The 25122-nt window shown below is 37.7% G+C and overlaps 1 protein-coding gene across 2 annotated transcripts in view; it reads left to right on the top strand.

Annotated features, from left to right (window-relative positions):
• The window catches only part of tmem19 (transmembrane protein 19), a 98423-nt gene that overhangs the window by 31848 nt on the left and 41453 nt on the right, over positions 1-25122 (top strand). For both annotated transcript variants that reach the window (XM_051688776.1, XM_051688775.1), the window contains exon 4: positions 4528-4665. In XM_051688776.1, the coding sequence (XP_051544736.1) occupies positions 4528-4665 (138 nt within the window). The remainder of the gene's footprint in view (positions 1-4527; positions 4666-25122) is intronic.

Here is a 25122-nt window from a genome sequence, read left to right as displayed (position 1 = left end):
AAATTTAGCAAACGTAATTTCTGTGTGGGTCTTACCATCAAAAACTTCTTTAAATGATATGTCAGGCCCTTGGAAAATGACAGCATCTTCACAGCTGGAATGGATAAACTGCACTGAAATTTAATGTTCCCTTTTTCCTTTGAGGAGACAATGTTGAGATATCCACAAAAAGTAATGCTTTTTCTCCAGTGGCCATCGCGATGAAGCAGCCCTTTTAATGGCTTGACCTCGTTAGCCTTCGAGAGCACATGCGATGCGACAGTAAGTGGTGCTTCTGACTTGAGAGAGATCCAGAAGAGATGTTGAACATGTCTTTAAAACAGGCAGCAGCTGGTCGTTTCTGCAGTGAACTGAATGAATGCACTGACAGGTGGACTACTGAATGAAAAAAGTCATAAAACATGTTTTGTTTGTGAAGTGAATCATGTGTAAATCTTCAAAAAAGATCAGGGGTGTTTGGACAATACATCAGGCTCTTAAGCCCCAGAAGCCTCCCAATCGAAACACCACTGGTGGAAACATGAGTTGTTGATCTAGCAAACTGACTGGATCAACAGTAAGGTGGTTTTCATTAGAGGTAGACCAATATATCGGTTTTACTGATTAATCGGTGCCGATAGTTGCTTTTTGGAGCTATTGGTTATCTGCAAAAATCTATGCTGATAGTTGCCAAAATAAGTCCTTAACTTTTTCTGGTTATTATTGGGCTTTGGTTGCACAATAGACTGAATCTGAAATTTTATTCATTTTAAACTCTTGAAGTTTCTGTCTGTGCCCGTTGTTGTATGGAAAGACTAGGAAAATTTTGTAACATTCTATAAATCTATTTTAAAAACTTTCGGCTGATTAATCAGTTATCGGCCTATTCGACCACCTTAGTTATCTGTATCGGCAAAATCCACAATTGGACGACCTCTGGTTTTCATAGTAGGCACATTTGCTGTGGTCTGAATCCGATTATGATTGTTCTTAGCGCCCCCCAGGTTCTGTTGAACCTCTGTGCTTTTCCATCATCAACTTTCATAATCACAAACATGTGCATGATGGAGAACACAACAGTGGTCACTATACAGTATTTGTGTGTTTTTTTTTTATTAATTTGGTGTTATTATGCACACCAGAGTGAACGACACTTCTCTCTGTGCGTCTGTGTGCATCGCATGCCATAATTCAGCAGATATGCATGTCTTAGAGAAGGCAACTACTGTACATCCGATGCTTGCAAACTTTTTTGAGGAGACAGCTGGTTGCGAGCAATGTATTTGCAGCACTGCTTATGTTCCCCTGTCGCTCGTGGTGCATGTTTTTGTAGAACTGATGATCTCGTCATACTTAAATTGGCAAAAATGCATGCACAATTTATTTAACTTCCTGAACAAGTACAGACCCGAGTACAGGTTGCTTTCTCGTAGCCCTTTTCCACCGACATGGTTCCGATGCGGGTTCCTGGGCCGGTGCGAATTCTCGAACTGTTCCGCGCGTTTCCACCGCAGAAAAGGTTGTTCTGGGGCCGGCTTACTTGTTAGCTTTCTTTACACTGTTGCCATCTTATTTTATGCTTTTTTTTTTTCTTCTGTAAGGGGATTTTTAAGCAGGTACTTGCTATGTTCGGAAGATAGAGCTGTCTGTTAAGTAAACCGGTGGGATTCTCAATCAAGACGTAAACATAATATTATATGCTATGGCAAAAATCCAAATACTACCATCTGCTACACCAATGTTAAAAATTATTCCACTGTTACAGTTTACCTAACTTAGCAAGTTAAGCCACTTTAAAAAGTTCATACATAATAATGTAATTACGTTACCTGTCATCTTTAACGTAGATGTTGTCTCTGGCAAGCTATTTGAGCAATGTAATAATGTTGGATTGCATTAATACATATGTTGAAACATGTCCTCAAAAACAAGAGGAAAAGCTGTATACAAACACACTGTCGTGCCATGTTATGTTTAAGGTAGTCACGTGAAACTACCATGTAGACAGTAACCCGTTACGTCACCGTTCGGCTCTCAAGACAGTGGAAAAGTGCAGCTGGATACGATAGCTCCAGATTGCCCTGGCTGTGAACCAGTGGAGCACAGGCTCGGCATGAGAACCATCGCCATTTCGGTGGAAAAGGGCTATCACTCAAGCGAACCGTGCCACAGTTCCATTGCAACCAAGCTCAGACCACCTCCTACAGGTAGTCTCGGGTTCAGTACCACAGTCCTCTCGACGGTCCGCAAAACAGCTTTCATATTTAAGTCAAGTAATTTTTATTTGTATAGCGCTTTTCACAACATACATAGTTTCAAAGCAGCGTTACAGAAAATCATGCATTTACAGAAAATGAAACTGTAATATCTATAAAGTCTTAAGTCATCATTTTGTAGTTTGATTAAATATGATTGTAAATTGTGTATTATAATATATAATTAAATAGTTAAATAATAATTGTATTTAGAACCCCAGTGAGCAGGCTAAAGGGGACTGTGGCAAGGAACACAAAACTCCATAAGATTTTAATGGAGAAAAATAACCTTGGGAGAAACCAGGCTCACTGTGGGGGCCAGTTCCCCTCTGGCTAAACAGCATGAATATAATGCCAATATTAGTTATTTGCTCATATTTTGGTTTAAAATTTGTAAACTAAGGAAGTGTTAAGGGTCAGTGTTTAAACAAAGATTTTGTATGAACTGTAAGATTAATGACTAATGTCTTTGAAGACCATCCTGGATTAACTGCAGAAGTTCACATAGATGCATTGTCCTTTGTTAATTGGCTGATGAAGGGTTTTGTTGGCAATGAATTGATAGTCTATGTATTCCATTTCAAGAATGTAGTCCATCAGTAGACAAAGGTGATGCAGGCAGAGATCAATGAGGTGCATCATAGTTCAACCGGCAGGTCATTTCGGGGAGGTCCGGTGGGGTCCATCCTAAATCCAAGGTTCAGGCAGTGGCATATGAAGTATCCCATGTCTTACAGTTGGAGCTGGCATCAGTTCATCCTCTGAAGTCCATCATAAAAGACTGAAGTGATGTAGCAGTGGAGTCCAACACGAAGCAAGAACGGAGCTGTATCTGGCTGGCTCTATGAATCCCGTGGTTGAGACAGGAAAACAAATAAAATAATATTAGCGCAGATGCCATTCAATTTTTTGCAGAGTTATAGATTATGAGAAATGTTTCTGGTTCCGGCAGACCTAACTAAATCAGACTAATTGTGAGTTGAAGGATAAATTAGGTGTATGCCTGGCTAAATAGATGAGTCTTTAGTCTAGACTTAAACTGAGTGAGTGCACCACAAAAGCACCATAAAATTATCATAAAAGTAGTCCATATGACTTATTCTTATTCTATATTCTGAGTCTTCTGAAGCCATACAAAAGCTTTGTGTCAGAAACAGACCCAGATTAATGTAATTTCTCTCTGAAAATCTTGACATCCGCTCTTAGACATAAAGCTTGCTTTAAAAAAAAAAAGGCTTTTTTACATCATAAACATAGCAGCGCAAATTAATTAAACGTTGCTTCATTTTTGCGTGCATATTTCGGCACAAAAACCTCTCTTATTCACCAGCAGTCCAGTTTAACCAGGTGCAATCGCCGCTGCGCCTTATTTCTGTGTTTTAGTTTGTTATTTTTAGCGCAAACATGCCTCCTTTCTATGTAAACTAGGCTTAATATAGATTGTACTTAATTCTTAAAACTCAGTACTGTTTGCCTGGTGCAATTAATGTCATGCAGTTACCATCTGTGGAAAGCAGATGGTAAAAAGAATTTCACAGATGTGCTGTGTTGTCAAGTGCAGTATCAGAGAGGATTCAGGTGGCAGGGTCACAGAGGCAGAGTGATGCTGTATAGTCCTGACAAAGTTTGCCAGATTGTGGTAGTCTGCTGCATCCTCCACAACCTACAGTAGCACTCAAAAACGACTTCAAATCTGGAATTGCACTGTGTAAATTGTGTTCAACACAGATTTGTGCCAGTGATTGATTTGTATCATTCCTTTAGTGAATCAGGCACTAAAACAGTGCAAATAAATGGCGGTTTTTATGGCCACAATTCATTCTTAGTGAAATCCCCCATTTCGTTTTTTACAAAAGATTGTGAAGAAAGATAACACAAGCACACTTTTCAAGCAAAATATTTAACACGTTTTTTTATTTTTATTTGAAATGGTAAAACAATTCAAAAAATATTGTGACACATGACCATAACTTGAAAATAGTCGATGAACTACACTGACCTACAAAGGCAAAGCACAGTCACTACGCCAACAATGATAAATAAAAATGGCTTTAAGGCTTTTTGATTGTCCAGCCCAGTGTTATCAAATTTTCACACTCTGTTTTCTTACAGCAAAACCCTTCTGTCATTTGACAGATAATAGTCTAAGAGACTGTTATATTTAAGTTATGTATCAATTTTGACTAAATATGTAGTTACTGCAATTTGCCTTTGTAGGGCAGTGCATCCAATAATTGATTTGGTTAATTTTGTGACTAATTAAGAAATTAATAAATGTTTAATCTCATTTCAGCGATGCTGGTCGGCTTCATTCTTACTATGGCCAACATGAGCTTTTTTGCGGCTTTGTTGACCTTTTTCGTCACATCCAGCAAACTAACAAAATGGAAGGGGGCCATTAAAAAACAAATCGACTCCGATTACAAAGAAGGTAAGTACGCATGGCTGTTTGTTTTCTGAACAATAAAAATATTGGTCATAATTTCATCTCTCAGTTGTATTATAATGAATATGTAAGATTTAATTCTACCATGAATAGTCTTATGCAAGATTTGCTGGAACAGATTTTATCATTGCCACAATACTGAAAACTGAGCCCAGATTTTACATTTCCCAAAACAGCACTGTACTTAAATCATTCCAAATAACCAATGACTTCAACACGATCAAATGTTTTTAAAAATCTGATATTTATTGACAGACATTAAAAGGTGAATAAACATTCAATTAAACTTTAACTAGGCTAAAAGACACTGAAGTGTAAAGTTGGGACATCTATGCCAAAAAAAAAAAAAAACGTTTACACTTTTTAACATCATGTTCTGAGTCAAATATTTATAAAATCACTAACACATATAGTTAATCTCACATCTAGAGGGGATTATTCCTTTAGATGAATGTCAGTTAGTGAGTCATCCACCAGAACTTTTCAATTGTGCGAGCATGGAGACTATTTTGAAGGAGTGCATGCCGATCATATCGGTGTCCATATAGCAGACGCAGCGAGGAATGTATTTTATGGTTCTTGTATGCTTTTCACACTAACATTTTAACATTAGCATTTTAGGCAGTGAAAAGTGTACTTATTTACATTTACACGTTGTCATTTAGCAGACGCTTTTATCCAAAGGGGCACATAACAAGTAGGGGTGGGCGATATGACCAAAATCTTATATCAGGATAACGACAGTTGGTTAATATATTAAATAAATGTGATCCATTAATCCAGTCAGTGTCCAGTCAGTGAATTAAATACTTCCAAATACTTACTATTATATAATTTTCTCTTTATTTAGAACTTGACAATAGTCTAAGTAAAAAAAAAAAAACCTACACCTTGTGAAACTACACAACAGATGTAGCACCTGTTTTAATAACAAGCTCCTCTACATTTTCTTGACTTGTTTGGGAGTCGTCCCGTTCTGTGGAGATGTTTTTGCAGGGTTTTTTTCTGGGTAAAAAATTATTAAAGTGAGTGATCCCGCTCTGCGCTCTCCTGTAAATATCGGGAAGCCTGCTGGACTCGTGCGCACTTGCATGCTCCAGAGATAGCGAAGGCAACATGCACATGAAACACAGATGAGCGTGTCTGATGAGAAGCATATTAAGCACCGAACACAAGAACATGTCATTGAATTTTCTTGGACGGCTGCTGAAAATTTTTTAATGTCATAAAAACCTTGTCCATGTTTCTTAAATTCTCTCGTGAAGCCTTGCCTACTGTTAAAAAACAGTTACTTAATAAGTAATGTTCTTAATGGTCATTATGAGTTCAAATCCCATACACTGCTTTCCATTTCTATGTTTAATTAGATGCAGTTCTGCACTAATTTCAGTCATTGTTGTCTATCAATAACCTCTCTATAATGTTTATGAAAAATAATGAAAAATGTGAAAAGTAAAACGTAAAAATAACCATCAGATAACGTTCTGTAAAGTTCTCATTAGGTTGTCAAACAAAAACCTACCTGCAATGTTCTGGGAAGGTTTGTTTATGGTTATAAAAATAAAACCTAAATGTAACCACATTCTGGAGAAATGTTTAGCATTTAACTTAATACAGTGTTCTAAAAATGCATGGGACTCTGAAAACCAGTGAAACACAATGTAAACACTGTGAGACTCTCCAAAATCGTCGGTCTGACTTATGTACATAGACTAGAGATGCCCAAACCAGAGCCCGTGGGCCAAAGTTGGCTCGTGATGACCTTTGATTTGTCCCGCCTTGAGTATATGACAATATACTCAATAATAGGGGAAAAAATAAAAAATTAAAAAGTGCTATTGACGCAGCTTTTCATTGCATTCATTTAGCAGAAGTTCCATGTCTATTATGTGGGAAATTCCCGCAGACTTTTATCCACTTTACAGTGCAGCTGCGAATTAGTAAACCAATAGATACAGATGTACAAATCAAATCAATAAACTTGTTTTTATAATTTGTATCAAACTGTAATTCCAGTCTCTCTTATAAAAAAGTTTTATAAAGAAGTTTTTGGTAATTGGTCACCATATTAAGAAGCTTCAAATCAATATTTATTGTTTGAATTTGGTAATAACATTTACATGGTTTACAAGCTGAAAATAAAAAGAACATAAAACACAAAACAGTAAAAAAACGTGTTTTTGTCACAAATCCCATTTCTACATAAACAGCCCATTGTGAATTCTCAGCATGATTGAGCGTGTCACATTTGAAAGAAACAAGTAAATTAATTAAACATCTTAATTTTTAGGATTTAAGACAACTGTTAAGTTAAGATCTAAGAATTTAAGATGATTTTTAAGGGGAAAAAAATCGAGAATTTGAATGCTTACGTTTTTTACTTAAGAAGAAACCGTCCAGGGTTATCTCCTACAATCTGGTATAGTTCCAAATACATACATTGCAATCTTCATTTGAATTTTTGCTGAACATTATTTGTTTCATGTTGTCCGTTGTGCAGATGTTGCCGTGTCAGTGGCGTATGCTCACTCCTTGAACGTGCACAGACAGACACTCAATTTCTCATGCTCCGCATCAGTTCGTTGTCGTGCTCCCGCGCTAAAATGACCAAATGCTACAATGTAGTTAATAATAATATTAACAAAAATAATATCTAGATGTGTTAAATAGCCATGATATTAAATAAAACATTATTAATGATAGGCCTACAATAATAATTTTACAGAACTTTAACCACTTTTTGTGTATGAATCATATCTCTGACTGATATTAATTGTTAAATTATTTATTGTTTATTTTTGCATTGTTTTAATTGATTGGCATGACTTTTTTTTTAAAAAGCAATTAATTCCAAATCTGGAGAAATTCTGTCATCTCCGGTGTCAGTGCATTACTTTTGTAGGCTATGTTAATATAACAGCCAAAATATTTGGAAGTATGTGAATGAGAAATAAAGTGTTGTTTCAGTAATATTGTCATTTTTTGTAAATATTGAAACTTGCCATTTTAAAAGTGTCATCCTTTTGTCAAATATTTTATTTTAAACAATTAATTCAGTGTAATTTTAAAAGGTAAGAAAAAAATTACCTTGCCTCCAAATACCTCCCATATGGGCTGTGTAAGGGGGGAATCCCCTCCATCCCCCCCAACAATTTCAGTCCCTGAATTTGTTATAATGCAACATTTACTTTCGGCCCACAGCCCTCAATCAAGTTTGATTTTTGGCCCTTCGTAGGAAAAGTTTGAGCACCTCTAACATAGACCAACAAAAATATAGCAGAGAACACATCCTTTGAGAACAGCCCTTAAAGGTGCTATGATTTTTTTTCATGAAATGGCATGCAGAAAACAACCATATTACTGGCAGATATCACTGAAATAGGTGCTATGAAATATCAAACCCTTCTCTGTCAAGTCAAGTCATTTTTATTTGTATAGCACCTTTCACAACACACATCGTTTCAAAGCAGCTTTACAGAAAATCATGCATTAACAGATAATTAAACTGTAATAACTATAAAGTCTTAGAGTCATCATTGTGTAGTTTGATAAAATACGATTGTGAATTGTGTTTAAAAATAAGTAATTAAATAATAATTGTATTTATAACCCCAGTGAGCAAGCCGAAGGCGACTGTGGCAAGGAATACAAAACTCCATAAGATGTTGGTTAATGGACAAAAATAACCTTGGGAGAAACCAGACTCACTGTGGGGGCCAGTTCCCCTCTGGCTAACATCATGAATATAATGACAATGTTACTTAATTATGTATAGTACAAGTCATGGTTTAAAATTATTAAACTAAGTAAGTATTAAGGGTCAGTGTTTAAACAAAGATTTTGTTTGAACTGTAAGATTAATGACTAATGTCTTTGAAGTTCATCCTGGATTTACTGCAGAAGTTCACATAGATGCACTGTCCTTTGTTAGTTGGCTGATGAAGGGTTTTGTTGTCAATTAATTGATAGTCTATGTATTCCATTTCAAGAGTGTAGTCCATCATTAGACCGAGGTGATGCAGGCAGAGATCAGTTAGGTGCATCGCAGTTCAACCTGGCCGGTAATTTTGGTGAGATCTATCCTAAATCCAAGATTCAGGCAATGGCATATGAAGTATCCCACGTCTTATGGTTGGAGTTGGCATCAGTTCATCCTCTGAAGTCCATCGTAATAGACTGAAGTGATGTTTGGCTGGACTGGCTGCATTTAGTCATCATCACTCTGAGACACGTAGTAGTGGAGTCCAACATGAAGCAGGAATGGAGCTGGATCCAGCCGGTTCTGGTGACCTCAGGATAGGAGACCCGAGGTTGAGACAGGGATACAAATAGAATAATATTAGCATAGATGCCATTCAGTTTATTACAGCTATAGATCATGATCAATGTTTCTGGTTTCTGGTTCCGGCAGACCTAACTAAAGCAGCCTAATTGTGAGTTGAAGGATAAATTAGGAGTATGCCTGGCTAAATAGATGAGTCTTTAGTCTAGACTTAAAGTGAGTGAGTGTGTCTGCATCTCGAACAGTGTTAGGGAGACTATTCCGTAGTTTAGGAGCCAAATATGAAAAGGATCTACCTCCTTTTGTTGATTTTGATATTCTAGGAACTATTAACAGGCCAGAATTTTGTGATCGTAATGAACGTGATGGAATATAGTGTGGTAGAAGGTCACCTAAGTACTGCGGAGCTAGACCATTCAAATCTTTGTACATAGTTAAGAGAATTTTAAAATGAATATGAAATTTAACAGGTAGCCAATGTAACCACGATAAAATGGGGCTAATGTGATCATATTTATTGGTTCTAGTCAGCACTCTGGCTGCTGCATTTTGAACCAATTGAAGTTTATTTATTGATCTTGCAGGACATCCTCCCAGTAATGCATTACAATAATCTAGTTTTGAGGCCATGAACGCATGAATTAGTTTTTCGGCATCAGCAACAGAGAGCATGTGTCGTAATTTAGCAATATTTCTTAGGTGGAATAATGCTGTTCTACAAACAACTTCGCTGTTGAAGACAATGTAATAGTACATCCATCGAGAGTCAAATTATGTTTTAGCGGCTTGTTTTTAGAGGTTTTTGGTCCAATAATTAGTACCTCTGTTTTGTCAACATTGAGTAGAAGGAAATTTCTGGCCATCCAATCTTTGATTTCATTGATACACTGCTAATTTGGAGAATTGTGAAATTTCGTCAGGTTTTGAAGAAATATAAAGTTGGGTATCATCGGATAACAGTGGAAATTTATTCCACGATTCCTGATAATATCTCCCAGGGGAAGCATATACAAGGAGAAAAGCAGAGGCCCTAAAACTGATCCCTGTGGTACTCCCTACTTAACTTTTGTTAAGGCCTTCAGTTGAGGCTTTATTCCTAACCAATTTAGCCACAGTACTGAATAAACACCTAGGATTGTTGTGGTTATTTTCTATGAGTTTGCTCAAATATGCTGACCTGGCAGCTTTTAGTGCCTGTCTGTAGCTACGGACACTATCCTTCATGCACCCGCGAAATATCTCTAATTTTGTATTCTTCCACTTGTGCTCCATTCTCCGAGCTGCTCTCTTGAGAGCTTGAGTGTGATTATTGTACCATGGTGCGGGCTTTTTCTTTAATTGTCTTTAATCGAAGGGGGGCGACACTATCAAGAGTGCTAGAGAAGTCTGTATTTATATTTTCTGTTATTTCATCAAGTTCTTCTAGACTCTGGGGCTTACTAATTTATGAGATAGATCTGGAAGCTATTTTTAGTGGTCGAAAGAATAGTTCTACCTGAATGATAGCATTAGCTATTAGCTGATCGCAGAATACAAGAGATGAGGTAATGAACTGAGATGTCATCACTCTGCAGTATAATTTCTATAGTATCAACATCAACTCCATATGACGTCATGGCGTGCATATAAACTAGAGCACAGTGCCATTTGATCAGAATTTAACTTCTTCAGGGTCACAATTGCATCTCTCATAAGTGCCATAACAGAGAGATTCCAGTTGGCCAAGCATTGCCTACAAGTACGTTTTGGCGAGGTGGCATTGTAGCGCAGCCGGTGCACTGGTCTTCTTCAAGCCGGCACCCCATGAAGCCGAGTGCTCTTGAGCTGATGGTGAAATTGCTACGGCCATGGCCAAGGAAGAAAACTGTGCTTTCGTCTCGGTGGAAAAACCTCCTTATGAATGAATGAATGAATGTTGCATTTATATATCGCTTTTTCGGACACAACACTCAAAGAGCGTTACACAGTGAACAGGGGACTCTCCTCAACCGCCACCAGTGTGCAGCATCCACCTGGATGAGTACAAGTATGCTCACCACACACTAACTATTGGTGGTGAGGAGAGAATAGAGTGATAGAGCCAATTTATGGATGGGGATTATTAGGAGGTCATGATTGAGAAGGGCCAATGGGGGGAATTTGGCCAGGACACCGGGGTTACAGCCCTACTCTTTTACGAGAAGTGCCCTGGGATTTTTAATGGCCACAGAGAGTCAGGACCTCGGTTTAACGTCTCATCCATAGGATGGTGCCTTTTTACAGTATAGTGTCCCCGTCACTATACTGGGGCATTAGGACCAAACAGACCGCAGGGTGAGCACCCCATGCTGGCCTCCCTATCACCTCTTCCACCTCTTCTGGGCGAGACAAGTGTTCTTGATAGTCTGCGGACCTTGAAAACAGGGACTAAAGTCTACAGAACGGTTCCCTCCGATCCCCAAAAAGGCCCGGATAACACTTCCTTGTCCTCGAAATGAACCTCTCGCTCTCCCTTGAGTTGTATGCCTGGGAAAAAGAACACGATTCCACTTTTGTGACTCTTTGTTTTGCCTTTGGCAGCATGCCAGAAGGCTGCCACTTCCCAACACAAATGACAGACTTCGTTGCGCCCATTGAATCTTGTCAATACGTTTGACTGGTTTGTATCAGTGGACTTGAAAGACGTGTACTTTCATGTATAAAAATCCCCTTGCCACAGGTCGTTTTTGAGATTTGCCTTCGAGGGGGCAGCATATCAGTCCAATATCCTTCCCTTAGGCTTGTCCCTGACTCCCTGCAAAATTTACCAAATGTGTCAATGCAGCACTTTCTCTGCTCAGGCTGATCGACGTCGGTGTGCTGAACTACCTCGATGATTGGCTGCTCTTAGCACAATCGTAGCAACTGCTGTGCAAGCACAGAGATCTGTTGCTTTCGCACCTGGAACTTTTGGGCCTCAAAGTCAATCGGGCAAAGAGCACTTTAGGGCCCAGTTGGCAATCTTCCTTCTTTGGAATGAAACTCCATGACCATGTCGCCACTTTTGACTGGTGCTCGCATTCAGTGTATTCTCCAGTGCTTGACGAAGTTCAAGCCGAGGGTAGCCCAACCACTGCTAAGAGTTCCAGCGAATGTTGGGGCTGATGGCTGTCATGGCTGACTTAATGACGGACCAGTCCGCCTCAGGTTGGAGTTCCCTGTGTGTCATCTGGCCTTCAGCACCTGGACAACTGCGCGAGTCACATGGCACATAAACTTGCTTTGGAAGCCTTTCGGGCCGACATGCAGAGCTTTCACTTTCTGGTCCGAAATCTGGTCCCCACTTGGCTAGTGTCATTGCTTGTAACATTTGCCTGGTTTCATAACCATGCCGTCCTCTCTCTCTTCCCATTGTGTATGCAAAGAGGAGCTCATTTTCAATGTTTTCACTGCCCTAATTAGCTAATGGCATTGCTAAGTATGTTTGTGCCAGTTGGCACATATGTGTTCTTCCTCTGCCTTTGTCAATTTGTCAATGTGAAGGGGAGTTTGTTCAATGCTTTTCACTACACTTTTGAGCATTGCTCTGGTGTGTAAATCAGTAGTACTGGCGTTATAGTATATGATTCCCATCGCATCAGCTACTGACGCAGCATCGAAGAGACCGACTTGAAAAGGGACATCTCTGTTACAACTGTAAATTCGGTTCCCTGGAATGAGATGCTGCATAGCTTGACGCACTGCTTATTTCTCGCTGTTAAGGGACCAAGAGATGACACATCCCTTCAGTCGAAAAATCCTGATGAAAGGGTGCTGTGCTCAGGTTTATATGTTTGAGATAACATGCGCAGATGGTGTGGAGTGCCAAGCGCCATCTGCCAATGGGATTGCCGTAATTCTATAAGGGCTTCAGAGATCATCCCTCCTTTCAGGGAACCAAGGTAACATCGAAACTGAGACGTTCTGTTGTTATTAGCCGCAATGCAAAGGGGTCATGACATACTCTTTTCATGCTCTTTTTAGGCCTCAGCATCTTTTTTTAAACTTCAATGTAAACGCCCACTGTTATGATTGGCTAACATCGTGCAGCCCCTCGAATACAGCCATATATATTTGAAACTCAGTCAGAAGAGTGAACCAGCTCCACAACAATACAAAACTACATTTCAGGTTTTACACATAAGGCACAACCAACACATTGCTTCCGAATGTATCAAACTGTTCACTAAAGCACAGCAGCCCCATAAGCAATAAATATCAAACAGTCATGACATATGAAACATTCATGAATGGAATTGGTTACTTAAGTTTTGCAGTCAGGTCCAGTATTGTTTATAACAGCCCTATCTTTCAATAACAGTTCCTTTGCAAAGCTTGATATGAGCGGAAAACACATACAATCCATAATGAAATGTTCTAAACACAGTGAAACATGACATTCAGACATATCATCCTGCACTGATGCGATCAGGAACTTTGTTACTCTTCAGTCACTATTTCCTAATGTTGGGATGCTTCAACAGAGGCAAAAGCAAAGACACTGGTCTTCTCAGGCACGACATCACATCTTCCACAGTCAGTTTATTCTGGACAAGGTTTTCCCAGCCAGTGGCAGCAGTGGAATGGACCAGAACATATGCATTTTTGAAAGTTAAGCTTGTACCACACTTAAAACATGGTAGACATTACCGGAAATGCATCAAAACGTTAAAAATATGTCCATCTAGTGCATGTTTACACAGTAAATTAAGTACATCGTATAATCGTGTAGATGGGTGCTCCACGCGTCCAGGATGTGCTTACAGTATACTTAAACAGCAAGATGCAAAATGGTGGTCTCCTTTTAAGAGTTACAACTTGACATCGCACCTTTTAAAAGCAGCGCGAGATGCATGATAATGGCCAAAGCAGTTTGTCTATTGTATGTTTATGTCAAACAATGTTTAAAATTAGTCCAGATGGGTACAAGAAGGTGTCCTCTGTAAGTCTCTTTGGTGTAGAGAAAGCTTATCTTGTTCTCTCCTCTTCACCTTTCTGACTGAGCGCTAGTGGGCAGGCCAAGGGTGCGATGATGTAAAAGGAGTTGTCTTGCTATAGTCATGGACTGGTGTCATCTTTATGATGTCACAAAGTAGGGAAAATCCAAATGAGCCATTCTTGTAGTTTGGTTTAAATAAATGCTCTTTTTGTATTGAGGAGGATGTTTTGAGTTCTGAAATTTACAGAATGTTTTTATTGTACAATGAACTCTTACATGTTAAAAGCTCAAGAAAATTTTTATTCCTCAAGTGATGACCCCTTTAAAGAGATGATAATATAATCTGCTTCTTGCAGAGAGCAAAACAATGCAGTATTTTCATGCCTCCATATAAACCTCAGTTCATATGCACTAGGTTGCAAATTGTACATTTTCTTAAATCAACAATTGTTTGTTAATAAATGAAAATCGATTAATGATTAACAACAATTGGAGGGGTCACATGACGCCATGCGAGAAGCAGACGTGTGAGCGGTTAGCTCTGCACACTTTGCTGTTTTCTTTTATTATTTTCATGTTATAACCGGTGAGATTCGATACACCCAGTTACATATTTGCTCTTTTGAGGTAAACATGGCAAAGAAGTCAAAATCCTCAGACTCTGGAGACATTAAAAGACACTTGCGTGTTCAAGCTGAGGCCTCTGATGGGACTGTGAGCCGGGGACTCGATTTGGATGGCACGTTGGGAGATGAAATCCAGCGTCAACTGTCCAACATCTCGGTGATGCTGACGAAGGTTGTTGCTGACTTGGAGGATCTCGCTGTAATACGTCGATCGATTACGGCGATGGAAACAAAATTCTCTGAGTTGGTCACAAGAGTGACAGATGTTGAGAAACGAATCGATTATCTGGAATCATCAGAAAGGGAATTAACCGCTAATCCACCGCGTCCAAAACAGACTTGGAATATATTTTGGAAAAACTGGAAGATATCGAAAATAGGAATTGAAGGAACAATATAGTGGTCTGTATAATCTTGCTTTTGACACACAATTTTTTTTTTTATTATATCAATATGTCAGTTGTTAATATGAGTGGATTATCTCTCTCCACATGGAATGTGAATGGGTTGGGGCACCCCATAAAAAGAAGAAAGGTTATTTCTTTTCTTAAGCTTAAGAAATATGTTATTGTCTTACTTGAAGAAATGCATCTTTCCCCACAGGAAGCTGAAAAATTTGGGAAGATATGGGATGGACATGTTTTCTTTAGTGTTGGTTCAAGTAAGAGTAGGGGAGTCATTATACTGATAAATAAACATCTACAATTCAAATTTCTCAAACAGAGTAAAGATAAAATAGGAACAGTCATTATTGTTTTAGCAGACATTCAGGGGCAAATGTTGATTTTAGCTAATATTTACGCACCTAACGCTGATGGTCAGGGCTTTTTTTAAAGATCTTGAAGGGATGTTGCAAACTGCTGGCACCCCTCATGATATAATACTGGGAGGAGACTTCAATGTTTTGATGGATTCAGTCCTTGATCATAGTGAAGCAAAAGTGTGTAAGCCCCCTAGAGCAACACTGACACTTCACAGGATGTGTAAAAATCTTGGTCTTTTGGATATTTGGAGACTTTTGAACCCATCCGGTAGGGACTATACATTTTTGTCATCAGTCCATAAGATTTATTCTAGAATAGATTTTTTGTGGATATCCAAATCCCTAATTTCATTTGTTGTTGATTGCTCAATTGGAAACATTTTAGTCTCAGATCACGCCCTGGTGAGTTTAGAGGTGATGCCACATATAGGGAAAAAGAAATCATATAGTTGGCGCCTTAATGTATCCCTTCTGCAAAATCCTGATTTCCAACAAATGTTAAAGACTGAAATCAATGTTTATATGGAGACCAACTGGTCCTCAGTATCCTCTGTGGACGTGGTTTGGGAGGCACTAAAGGCAGTTCTTAGGGGTCGGATCATACAATATGCCTCATTCACCAAAAAATCCAAAGCACGTGAACTCGTTGAGTTGGAAGGGAATATTAAAAGTGCCGAGGCAGAGCTGAAGCGCCGAATGTCATCTGATGGCCTCAGAGAATTGACCCGATTGAAATACAGATATAATACTATTTTGTCGCGGAAAGTGGAGTTTTGGTTATTCAGGGAAAGACAGTCATACTTTGAGTCGGGGGACAAAGCAGGGAAGCTTCTGGCAAGATATATAAAACAGAGAGAGTCTTTTTCTACCATTCCCTCAGTGAAATCTGCTGGTGGTGAAATATTTACCTCAGCCATTGATATTAATAATGCTTTTAAAGGATTCTGTCTTGATCTTTATAGTTCCACGTCTTCGTCTACTGATGAAGATATTAGAAAATTTGTGGAACCATTAGAACTCCCTAAATTGACAACTGAGCAACTGATTCTCCCATATATAGCCTATATCCATATGATTTGAAATGAAGCGCCCGTAACTGTTACGCAACGAGCTTTTTTTTTGGGTAAAAAGAAAATAAAGGAGACCATTCATCAACATGCGCACGCCGAGGCCAGTTATGGTCATAAGCCAGTGTATTCCTGCATGATGGACAAAGCTGAGCTACAGTCACACTGTGTACAATCGTACTGGGAATATTAGCTGTCTTTTATATCAGTCTTTGTGTTGTTAACTTGTCACGTTTATTTGGTGCACGCCACACACGTGCAGCTGATCAGATCGGGAGCGGCATTAAGAAAAGCACTATGAATTCTTTTTCTCTTCCTTATTCAGCCTTTGGTTGATTTACAACCTTTCTAACTTTAGCGTTTGCAACATTTTTTGCAAAATCTCGATTTCTCGATTAAAAATAAAATAAAACAATAAATCATGTCATAACGCAAATTCGAATTAAACGGAAAAACCGCCCAGCCCTACTTTGGTGAACAGCTTGAAACTCAAAAAATACATGACACATTTTTGTTAAATCAAAGCTTTATTTATACATGGTTACATTTTTGACTGACCAACCATTCTAACTTAAAAATGTAAAAATCTGAGAAAAAAAAAAAATCCTTACTGTAGAAGGATACATGAAAACGTGAAACATCCACCGAATTTAGTATATGCATGTAGCCTACAGTATAAATATAATTTAAATAAATACACATTTATTAATATTTTTGAGTATTGGTATTTTTCTCTTAATGTATTTTCAGTTCAGTGCATTTGTTTTTTTTTTTGTTTTTTTTTGGATTTTTCCCCTTTTTCTCCCATTGGGCATTTGGAATGCCCAGTTCCCAGTGTGCTTTTAAGTCCTTGTGGTCGCATAGTGATTGGCCTCAGTCTGGGTGGCGGAGGATGAATCCCAGTTGCCTCCGCGTCTGAGACCATCAACCCACGCATCTAATCACGTGGCTTGTTGAGCGCGTTGCCACGGAGACATAGCGCGTGTGGAGGCTTCACGCCATCCACCGTGGCATCCGCGCTCAACTCACCATGCACCCCACCGAGAATGAACCACATTATAGCGACCACGAGGAGGTTACCCCATGTGACTCTACCCACCCTAGCAACCGGGCAATTTTGGTTGATTAGGAGACCTGGCTGGAGTCACTCAGCACACCCTGGGATTCGAACTAGCGAACTCCAGGGGTGGTAGCCAGCGTCTTTTAGCACTGAGCTACCCTGGCCCCTAGTTCAATGCATTTTTAATACATTCAGGATGTGTTTAGAATGAATTTATAAATTGTTTAATTTACTGTTAATGTGTTACTGATAATAGTAACTTGTATAAAATATGTGATTCAAGATAAAACTGGTCAGATTTCAGGTGAATGTGCCTGCATGCTCTCCCGTTAAGAATTTAGGTGATTGTCGGTGTGGATGATACAGGGAGACCGGCAGATCAACAATGCTAATGTTGTACTTTAACACACTATTACGATTTATACTTTAAACATAATGTTCTATAGAGAAATGAAGTGAAGGATTCTCATCTGTGTTTTTTATTCTGTGTTGCTGACTGGATGTGACATGCAGCACAAGCAACAGTGTGCCCTCTATCGGAGGATGACTGTATAGACATTTCTTTATCTGCACACATGATTAGTGAATGCATTTGTGCCCTGAAATGGTCTCCTGGGATTTTCACACACAACAGTCTCTAGAATTTACTCAGAATAGTGCCAAAAACAAAAAAACATCCAGTGAGCGGCAGTTCTGTGGACGGAAATGCCTTGTTGATGAGAGAGGTCAACAGAGAATGGCCAGACTGGTTAGAACTGACAAAGTCTACACTGTTTTGACGGCAGGAGGGGGACCTACACAATATTAGGCAGGTGGTTTTAATGCTGTGACTGACTGGTGTATGCAAACAGCAGTTATGGGGCCAATTAACAATACACCAATTTGTTTATTAAATACAGCATTTTACCACAAAATTCAAAATTGCTGACAGCCAAAATGTCAGATATAGGAACATTTGGTTTAATTCAACTCGTTATGCCCCAATGAATCTTCAGAGACCAGTTTTATGTTTTTAAGACAAACTATTATAGTAATTTATAATAATTTTATTTATATAGCACATTTTGGTGATTAAGCACCAAGTGCTTCACAAAACATAAAATAAAAAACAAGACACAGAAAACCACAACATATTCACATCGAATAGTATAAAAGCAACACACACAGTAAAACACAGCACATTCACTGTAATAAAAGCCAGTCTATACAAATTAGTTTTTAAACAGATCTAATATCCCAGGGCAGGCTGTTCCATAATCATGGAGTCTTCACTTCAAACACTCTGTCACCTTTAGTTTTACATTTGGATCTTGAAACAGCCAAACAGTTCATGACAAGATCTAAGAGGTCTAACTGTTTCAAAAGGTCTTAAAAGTTATGCTAAGTATTCTGGCACCAACCCATGTAATGCTTTTACGTGATTAATAAAATCTTAAAATCAACCCTAAAATGAATTGGTAGCCTATGCAAAGAAGCTTAAACTGGAGTAATATGTTTAAAAGACCTAATTTGTGTCAAAAGTCTAGCTGCAGCATTTCGCACTGTTTGTAGCCATGCTAAACTGTGTTGATTTAAAACTAAACACCGTGCATTATAATAATCAAGGTGAGACACACTAAAAGCATGTATAATGCCCGTTTCACATCGCAAGCTTAAGCAAGATGTGAGCAAAGCGTCAGCTTAACAACATCACAACTACAGCTGCAGACTGGCAAGGGCTTTCACACTGGAAGCTCTTTTACAGCATCACAGCAGCAGCTCTATACAGAAAAATAAAGTGATTTTTTTCTGCATTATAAATAAATTCTTGCTTAAAATCACTTGATGTTCTATTTATGGCTAAAATAAAATTAATTTAACTATAGCACACTGATAAATGTGGATACATGCAATTGTTACCTAGGGAGCTATTTCCACATAACTACTGTAATCATGTTGATACAGTCATATAAAACATATTTTCGACATGAATTAAACCAGTCAATTTTGATGTTACCACATGAAGCAAAATTGTTTTAGGTTAATATTTTTTTAGTTCAATAACTATTTCATGTAATGCAGCCAACCCAATAAGCTCACAAACATCATCATTCATAGATAATCTAGGTTTGTACATGAATGGGGGTGGGTGACGAGCCTTTTAATGTTGTTTTGCACAACAAAGGAAGGTGATCACTGTGTTTGGCTCAATCAATCAGCTGTATAAAATAGTCAATAAATAAGTAGCTATACATCGTTAAATTCAGCCATTGAATGGCAACATTTTGTTTAAACACCAGCAAAAACTTTTAAGTGTTAATAACCTTCCTCAAATCAAAAAGATCGCACTTACAATTTTTTTTTTTTTTTAAATAATAACACCTTTAGACCCGGTCTATGTTTTATAGTACAGAATAGACTAATAGACGGCTTTTATCACATATTTTCAGGCTCATAAGTTGTAGTTTACTATAGTTTTAAATGATAAACCGTACTTTTGCTTAAGCTCTATAATTCAAACATTTTAAATAGTTAAATCTCATGGAAATATTTTTTTTTCTTTTCATTTTTTTTTCTGATGTGCTCTAATTCATATAAAAGCACACTAGACTACTAATACATGCTTATTCTGTGCATTATGCACTTTTGGTGTCAAATCACATTAATTTTGTCTATCATCAGTGTGCTGTCACTTTAACTGAGCTTGAGCAGCGCTGCAAAAATAGACTCTGAGCCGAAACCCCCGCTGCACTGCAGCTCATGCGACGTTCTGACGCACTGCTGACGCTTCTGATGTGAATGTTCTAATCTGTTATTATGGGCGGCAACAAAAAAACAAAATACGCTCTGTTCACGCCTTGCTCAAACTTGCAATATGAAACGGTCATAAGCTTCTCTGTATCCTTGAAACGCAAGACATGTCTAACCTTTGAAATGTTCCTTAACTGCTAAAAACAAGACTGAACTAACTTCCAGACATGATATTAAAAATGTACATAAGTATAGTGCTGTTAATAGAAATATTTTTTTTTAATCGTGATTAATCTTATTATTTTTTGGAGTTAATCATGATTAATCACAGATTTTGAAAATGCTGAAATTTGACTCTATATATACTTTTTTTTTTTCAGTCAAAATGCATTTATTAACATATTAGAAAAAAAAAAAAAAATGCAACAATATAATGGTTTATTGACATTTTCCAAACAAAACCTTCCACAGGATAAAGATAGAAATGCACTAAAATAGCACCGATTCAAGAAACATTAAATGTTCCCAAAGTTTAAGTGGGAGGTTGACTAATTTAAAGAACTAGTCTCCACATATGTTGCATTTTCATTGCAATGGGCATTAAATATCTTACATTCTCATCCTCCACAATATTAATCTGCCTGTAGACTGTGGCTATACGCTTTGCTACAGCAATCATAAACTGCGTTCATGATTTGCAACAGAGCATCAAAGCCAGCGTCAGACTCCGCTTTAACTCCACGCTTGCAGACAAATATGTCTCATTCTGCGTTTTTGGTGTTAGTTAAGACTTGACATGCTTCTGTGGTAATTAAAATGCACCATCCTGGCTTTTTTGTACATCAAATAGCATTAAGATTTCCTTTCTCCGTCATTTTATCACCGACAGGGAAGCGCTGTTCTGTGTGTTTGTGATGTGTCCATCAGTGTAATGCCTCTTGACGGACACTTTACAAAGGTTCCGCCCTCCCAAGAAACGTTTATACTGGTTAATGCTATATTAATGGTAAATGTGTTAATTGTGATCAAGAAAAATTAACGCGTTATACTTTTTCAATTAATCGCATGTGTTAACTCTAGCACTACATTAAAATCAAAGTAGACTGCCACATTTTTCACCACCTGCTGATTATTTGGGACCACCTGTCTAAGTGCTGACTCAATCTGACTTTTTTTAGAATCATGACTGATTATAACCACCTCAGTTTTGTCAGTATGTAACTGAAGAAAATTATTTGCCATCCAATTTTTTATATCTCCTATACACACTGGAAGAAGCTTGTAATTTGTCAGATCATTGGTATTCAATGACAAATACAATTGCAGGTCATCTGCATAGCAATACAAATTTACGAAAAAAGTTTATATTTACGAGTCACAGAACCAAGCGGTAACGTATATAGTGAAAACAATATTGGCCCTAAAAGGGATCCTTGCGGAACACCACAATTAACTTTTAAAGAGGACATCTCATCTTCAACAGACACTACAAATTTCCTATTTGTAAAGTAGGAAACAAATAAGTCTAAAGCCACCCCAGATATTTCCACCCATCTCTTCAATGTTTCGATTAAAACTGAATGATCAACTGTATCAAACGCCGCAGTTAAATCTTGCAACACTCAAATGGATCACTCTCCAGCATCCTCCAACATCAATAAGTAATTTGTCACCCTAGGAAGGGCAGTTTCTGTTCTGTGAACCTGACTGAAATTTCTTAAAAATATTATCCTTCACTACCTATAACAGTTGCTTAGCTACCACTTTCTCTATTATTTTTAGATGAAATATACGTTTGAGATTGGTCTATAGTTCTTTATCTAATGAGGGTCTCTTCAGAAGCGGTTGCACTATCGCAGTCTTTAACTCCTTTGGAACACATCTTGACACAAGCGAGCTATTTACTATAGACAACAAAGAAAGGCTTAAAGTCCCAGTAACTTTTTTGAAAAGTCTTAAAGGAACAGCATCTGTATGGCAACTAGATGGTTTCAACTGATGTACAATTTTATAAAGATCCTGCTCTGAAATAGGTGAGAAAGAATCCAACAAATTCTCCCTACAACCCGATTGATCTACACATAGTAATGGAGGAATAATTGATGCCCTTATGTTAGAGACTTTGTTAAAAAAAACAAAAGATACGACCTATCGGACAACATGCCGCCCTAGACACTGGGTTGATCAGATGATTAATTGTATTAAATAAAAGCCTAGCATTATGGCATTAGTTAATAGTTCAGAAAAAATATGCAATTCTAGTAGTTTTGGCCGTATGATTGTACAGCAGATCCTTCATTTGCTCAAAGTGAACAAGAAGTTAAGTTGATTTCCAAGCATGTTCTGCCTTCCTACACTTTCTCCTTAACATTTGAATATCATCATTTATCCAAGGGGATTTATTTACTTCTGACCTAGTTCTTGTTTTGAAAGGGGCAATTGAGACTAATATTGATACACACCAATAACTGAAATCTTTTAACTGATTGGTTGTACTGGCATCATGAGCCCAGTTATCGGAAGAAGCAGAAAAAAATGGATGAAAATCTAACTGCAATTTCTGGAGTTATAGTATGAGATCGATAGGAGCAACTTATCTTTCTTTTCTCTGCAGTTAATCCAATGTCAAAGAGAATGCTTTTATGATCTGAAACAAAAGTGTCCTCTATTTTCAGATTATTCTGAACTAATCCAAGCGTAAACACAAGATCTAATGTATGACCTCGATTATGTATCGAACCAGATACATGCTGCTCGAAATTTAAAAAACTGTGTAATATTTAAAAATGAGTTAACCACAGGCCCTGTCTATATGAAAATTAAAATCCTCAGCAATAATCATCTTATCATACTTTAAAACCAAATTAGAGAGCAGCTCTGAGAATTCATCCCTAAAATGTGTATTATAATTTGGAGGACGATATATCACACAACAAAATATAAGCTCTTTTCCTGATATTTTAAACAGAAGAAAATCCAGAAACACTGCTCAGTGCAAATAAAACGATATTTAAAAACCACTGCAGTACCTTCCCCATGACCATTTGACCTGTAGGCTTACTAAAATGTGGTGGACACACTTCGCAAAGTTGGCTATGCTCTTCCTAATTTAACCAGGTTTCTGTTAGAAATAAATAATCCAAGTATTTAGAATAAACTTCTTGTTTGACAATATCTGACATGTATAAGATACGTCTTTCTGACTGCTGGCAAAGAATAATTCAAAGAAGTATTAACCGCTATAAGATTGTTAGAATTGACTGACCTTTTTTTAGTTAATATTGGCCTATCATAAGTGACAACACAAGAAATGAAACGAAATCTAGATAAACAGTTTTCTGAGGTTGAGAGACATTCTACTGAGGTATTTTGGTCACAATGGAGCATACATGTAGACACCATACTAACAAGTCACTGTGTGCTAACAGTCTTCTAAAAAGTTCATTGCTTCTCCTAAGCATTGGTGAAGGACCAGAGACGATAATGTGCTGGTACTCTTAGGTCATGCTTGTGATGACATATAGCAAGTTTTGTGTCAATATGCTTAAGCGACGCGAAAATACAGCCTCACGTCCATTTTGGCGTGCTAACCGTAGAATTCATTGAAGCATAATTTAAGAACGGTTTGGTCTAACATAAAGTTTTTGATCATTTTGTGTCCCCAGTGTCCCTAGATGATACACTACAAATTTTGTGCAAATCGGACATACGGCCTAGGAGGAGTTTGAAAAAGTATATTTTTCCTGAAAATTTAAAATAGCTGTAAATCTAGACAGGCGGAAATTTAAACCATGGTGTGCATTCAACTCAGTGTGAGCCAAGGAATCAGAGGAAATAAGTTTTGATTCTAGGCTTTACGGTTCAGAAGTTATGAGCATAAACATAAATGCAACTTTGAACAATTGGTGGCTAGAGCGTTGTTAGTTTGTTGTTAGGAGTTACAATTACAGTGTCCTCTATGGCCCCATTTACACCTAGCATTAACATGCATTTCATATGCGGATAGTATCTGGATATTCTTTAGCCAGGTTAACACCAAATGCAGTCAAATGCATTTTCTCTGTGATCAGATAGAGATCCAATCAAAGTTACCTGCGCAAAATGGAAAACACTAATATATTACATCAGAGCCTGTGGTAACTGAAAATTCTATGTCTTTTAACAAATAAAAAAAAACAAAAACTAATTCAAATGCTTTCTATCACTTTGACTCTCGGGGTTTTTCCTTCATTAATATATTTTGGAGGCCGACAAAGCTAAATTTCAGGTCGCCTAAGCAAATCTAATGATATTCTAGTGCTAAATATGCTTCTAATCTGAAATGCACGAGTGACGCCTTGTTTCACGTGAGTGTCACGGGTGATTTGAAAACCGGAGAGAGACGTGAGCAAGTGGGGATTTGAGGAGAGAGACGAGATATTCCAAGGTAATATTCCAATGGAATAATTATGGAATATTGTTTCTTGTTCAAGTGACAAGATTGCAAGAAGGGAGTGTCTGTTGTGTTTTTCACATTGCAATGGCAGAATAAACAATAAAATGCAAGAACACACAACACAGCGCTTTAACAACGGATGACTGTAGCGTTACCTCATCACATAATTAATTACTTACGTTGATAAGATCTGGATAACGAAAAATCGTTTGCATTTACGCTTTCTTTGAATGTGGTCAGAATCCGTTCCTGACACATCAGTACACATTAGGGGTGTGCAGTGCAGCCATTATCTGTATTTGTATCTGTATTCAAATAGAACTGAATGTGGGCGGGGCTTAACCCAGAAGTGCGACAACTAAATGAAACACCCATTTTTAAAATGTAACTCTATTACATGTATATTTTCTATTAATAAAATATGCCTTGCATATGCCTATTCATAATAATAGCCTAATAAATATAATACTAATTATTATTACTATTGAGTATTATTATTATTATTACTGTGCTATTATTATTTAATTATATTATTATTTTATA

This window comes from Myxocyprinus asiaticus, chromosome 45 (assembly GCF_019703515.2).
Source record: "Myxocyprinus asiaticus isolate MX2 ecotype Aquarium Trade chromosome 45, UBuf_Myxa_2, whole genome shotgun sequence".
Lineage (NCBI taxonomy): Eukaryota > Metazoa > Chordata > Actinopteri > Cypriniformes > Catostomidae > Myxocyprinus > Myxocyprinus asiaticus.
Note: the sequence above shows the minus strand (reverse complement) of the source record. Positions and strands in the feature narration are given on the sequence as shown.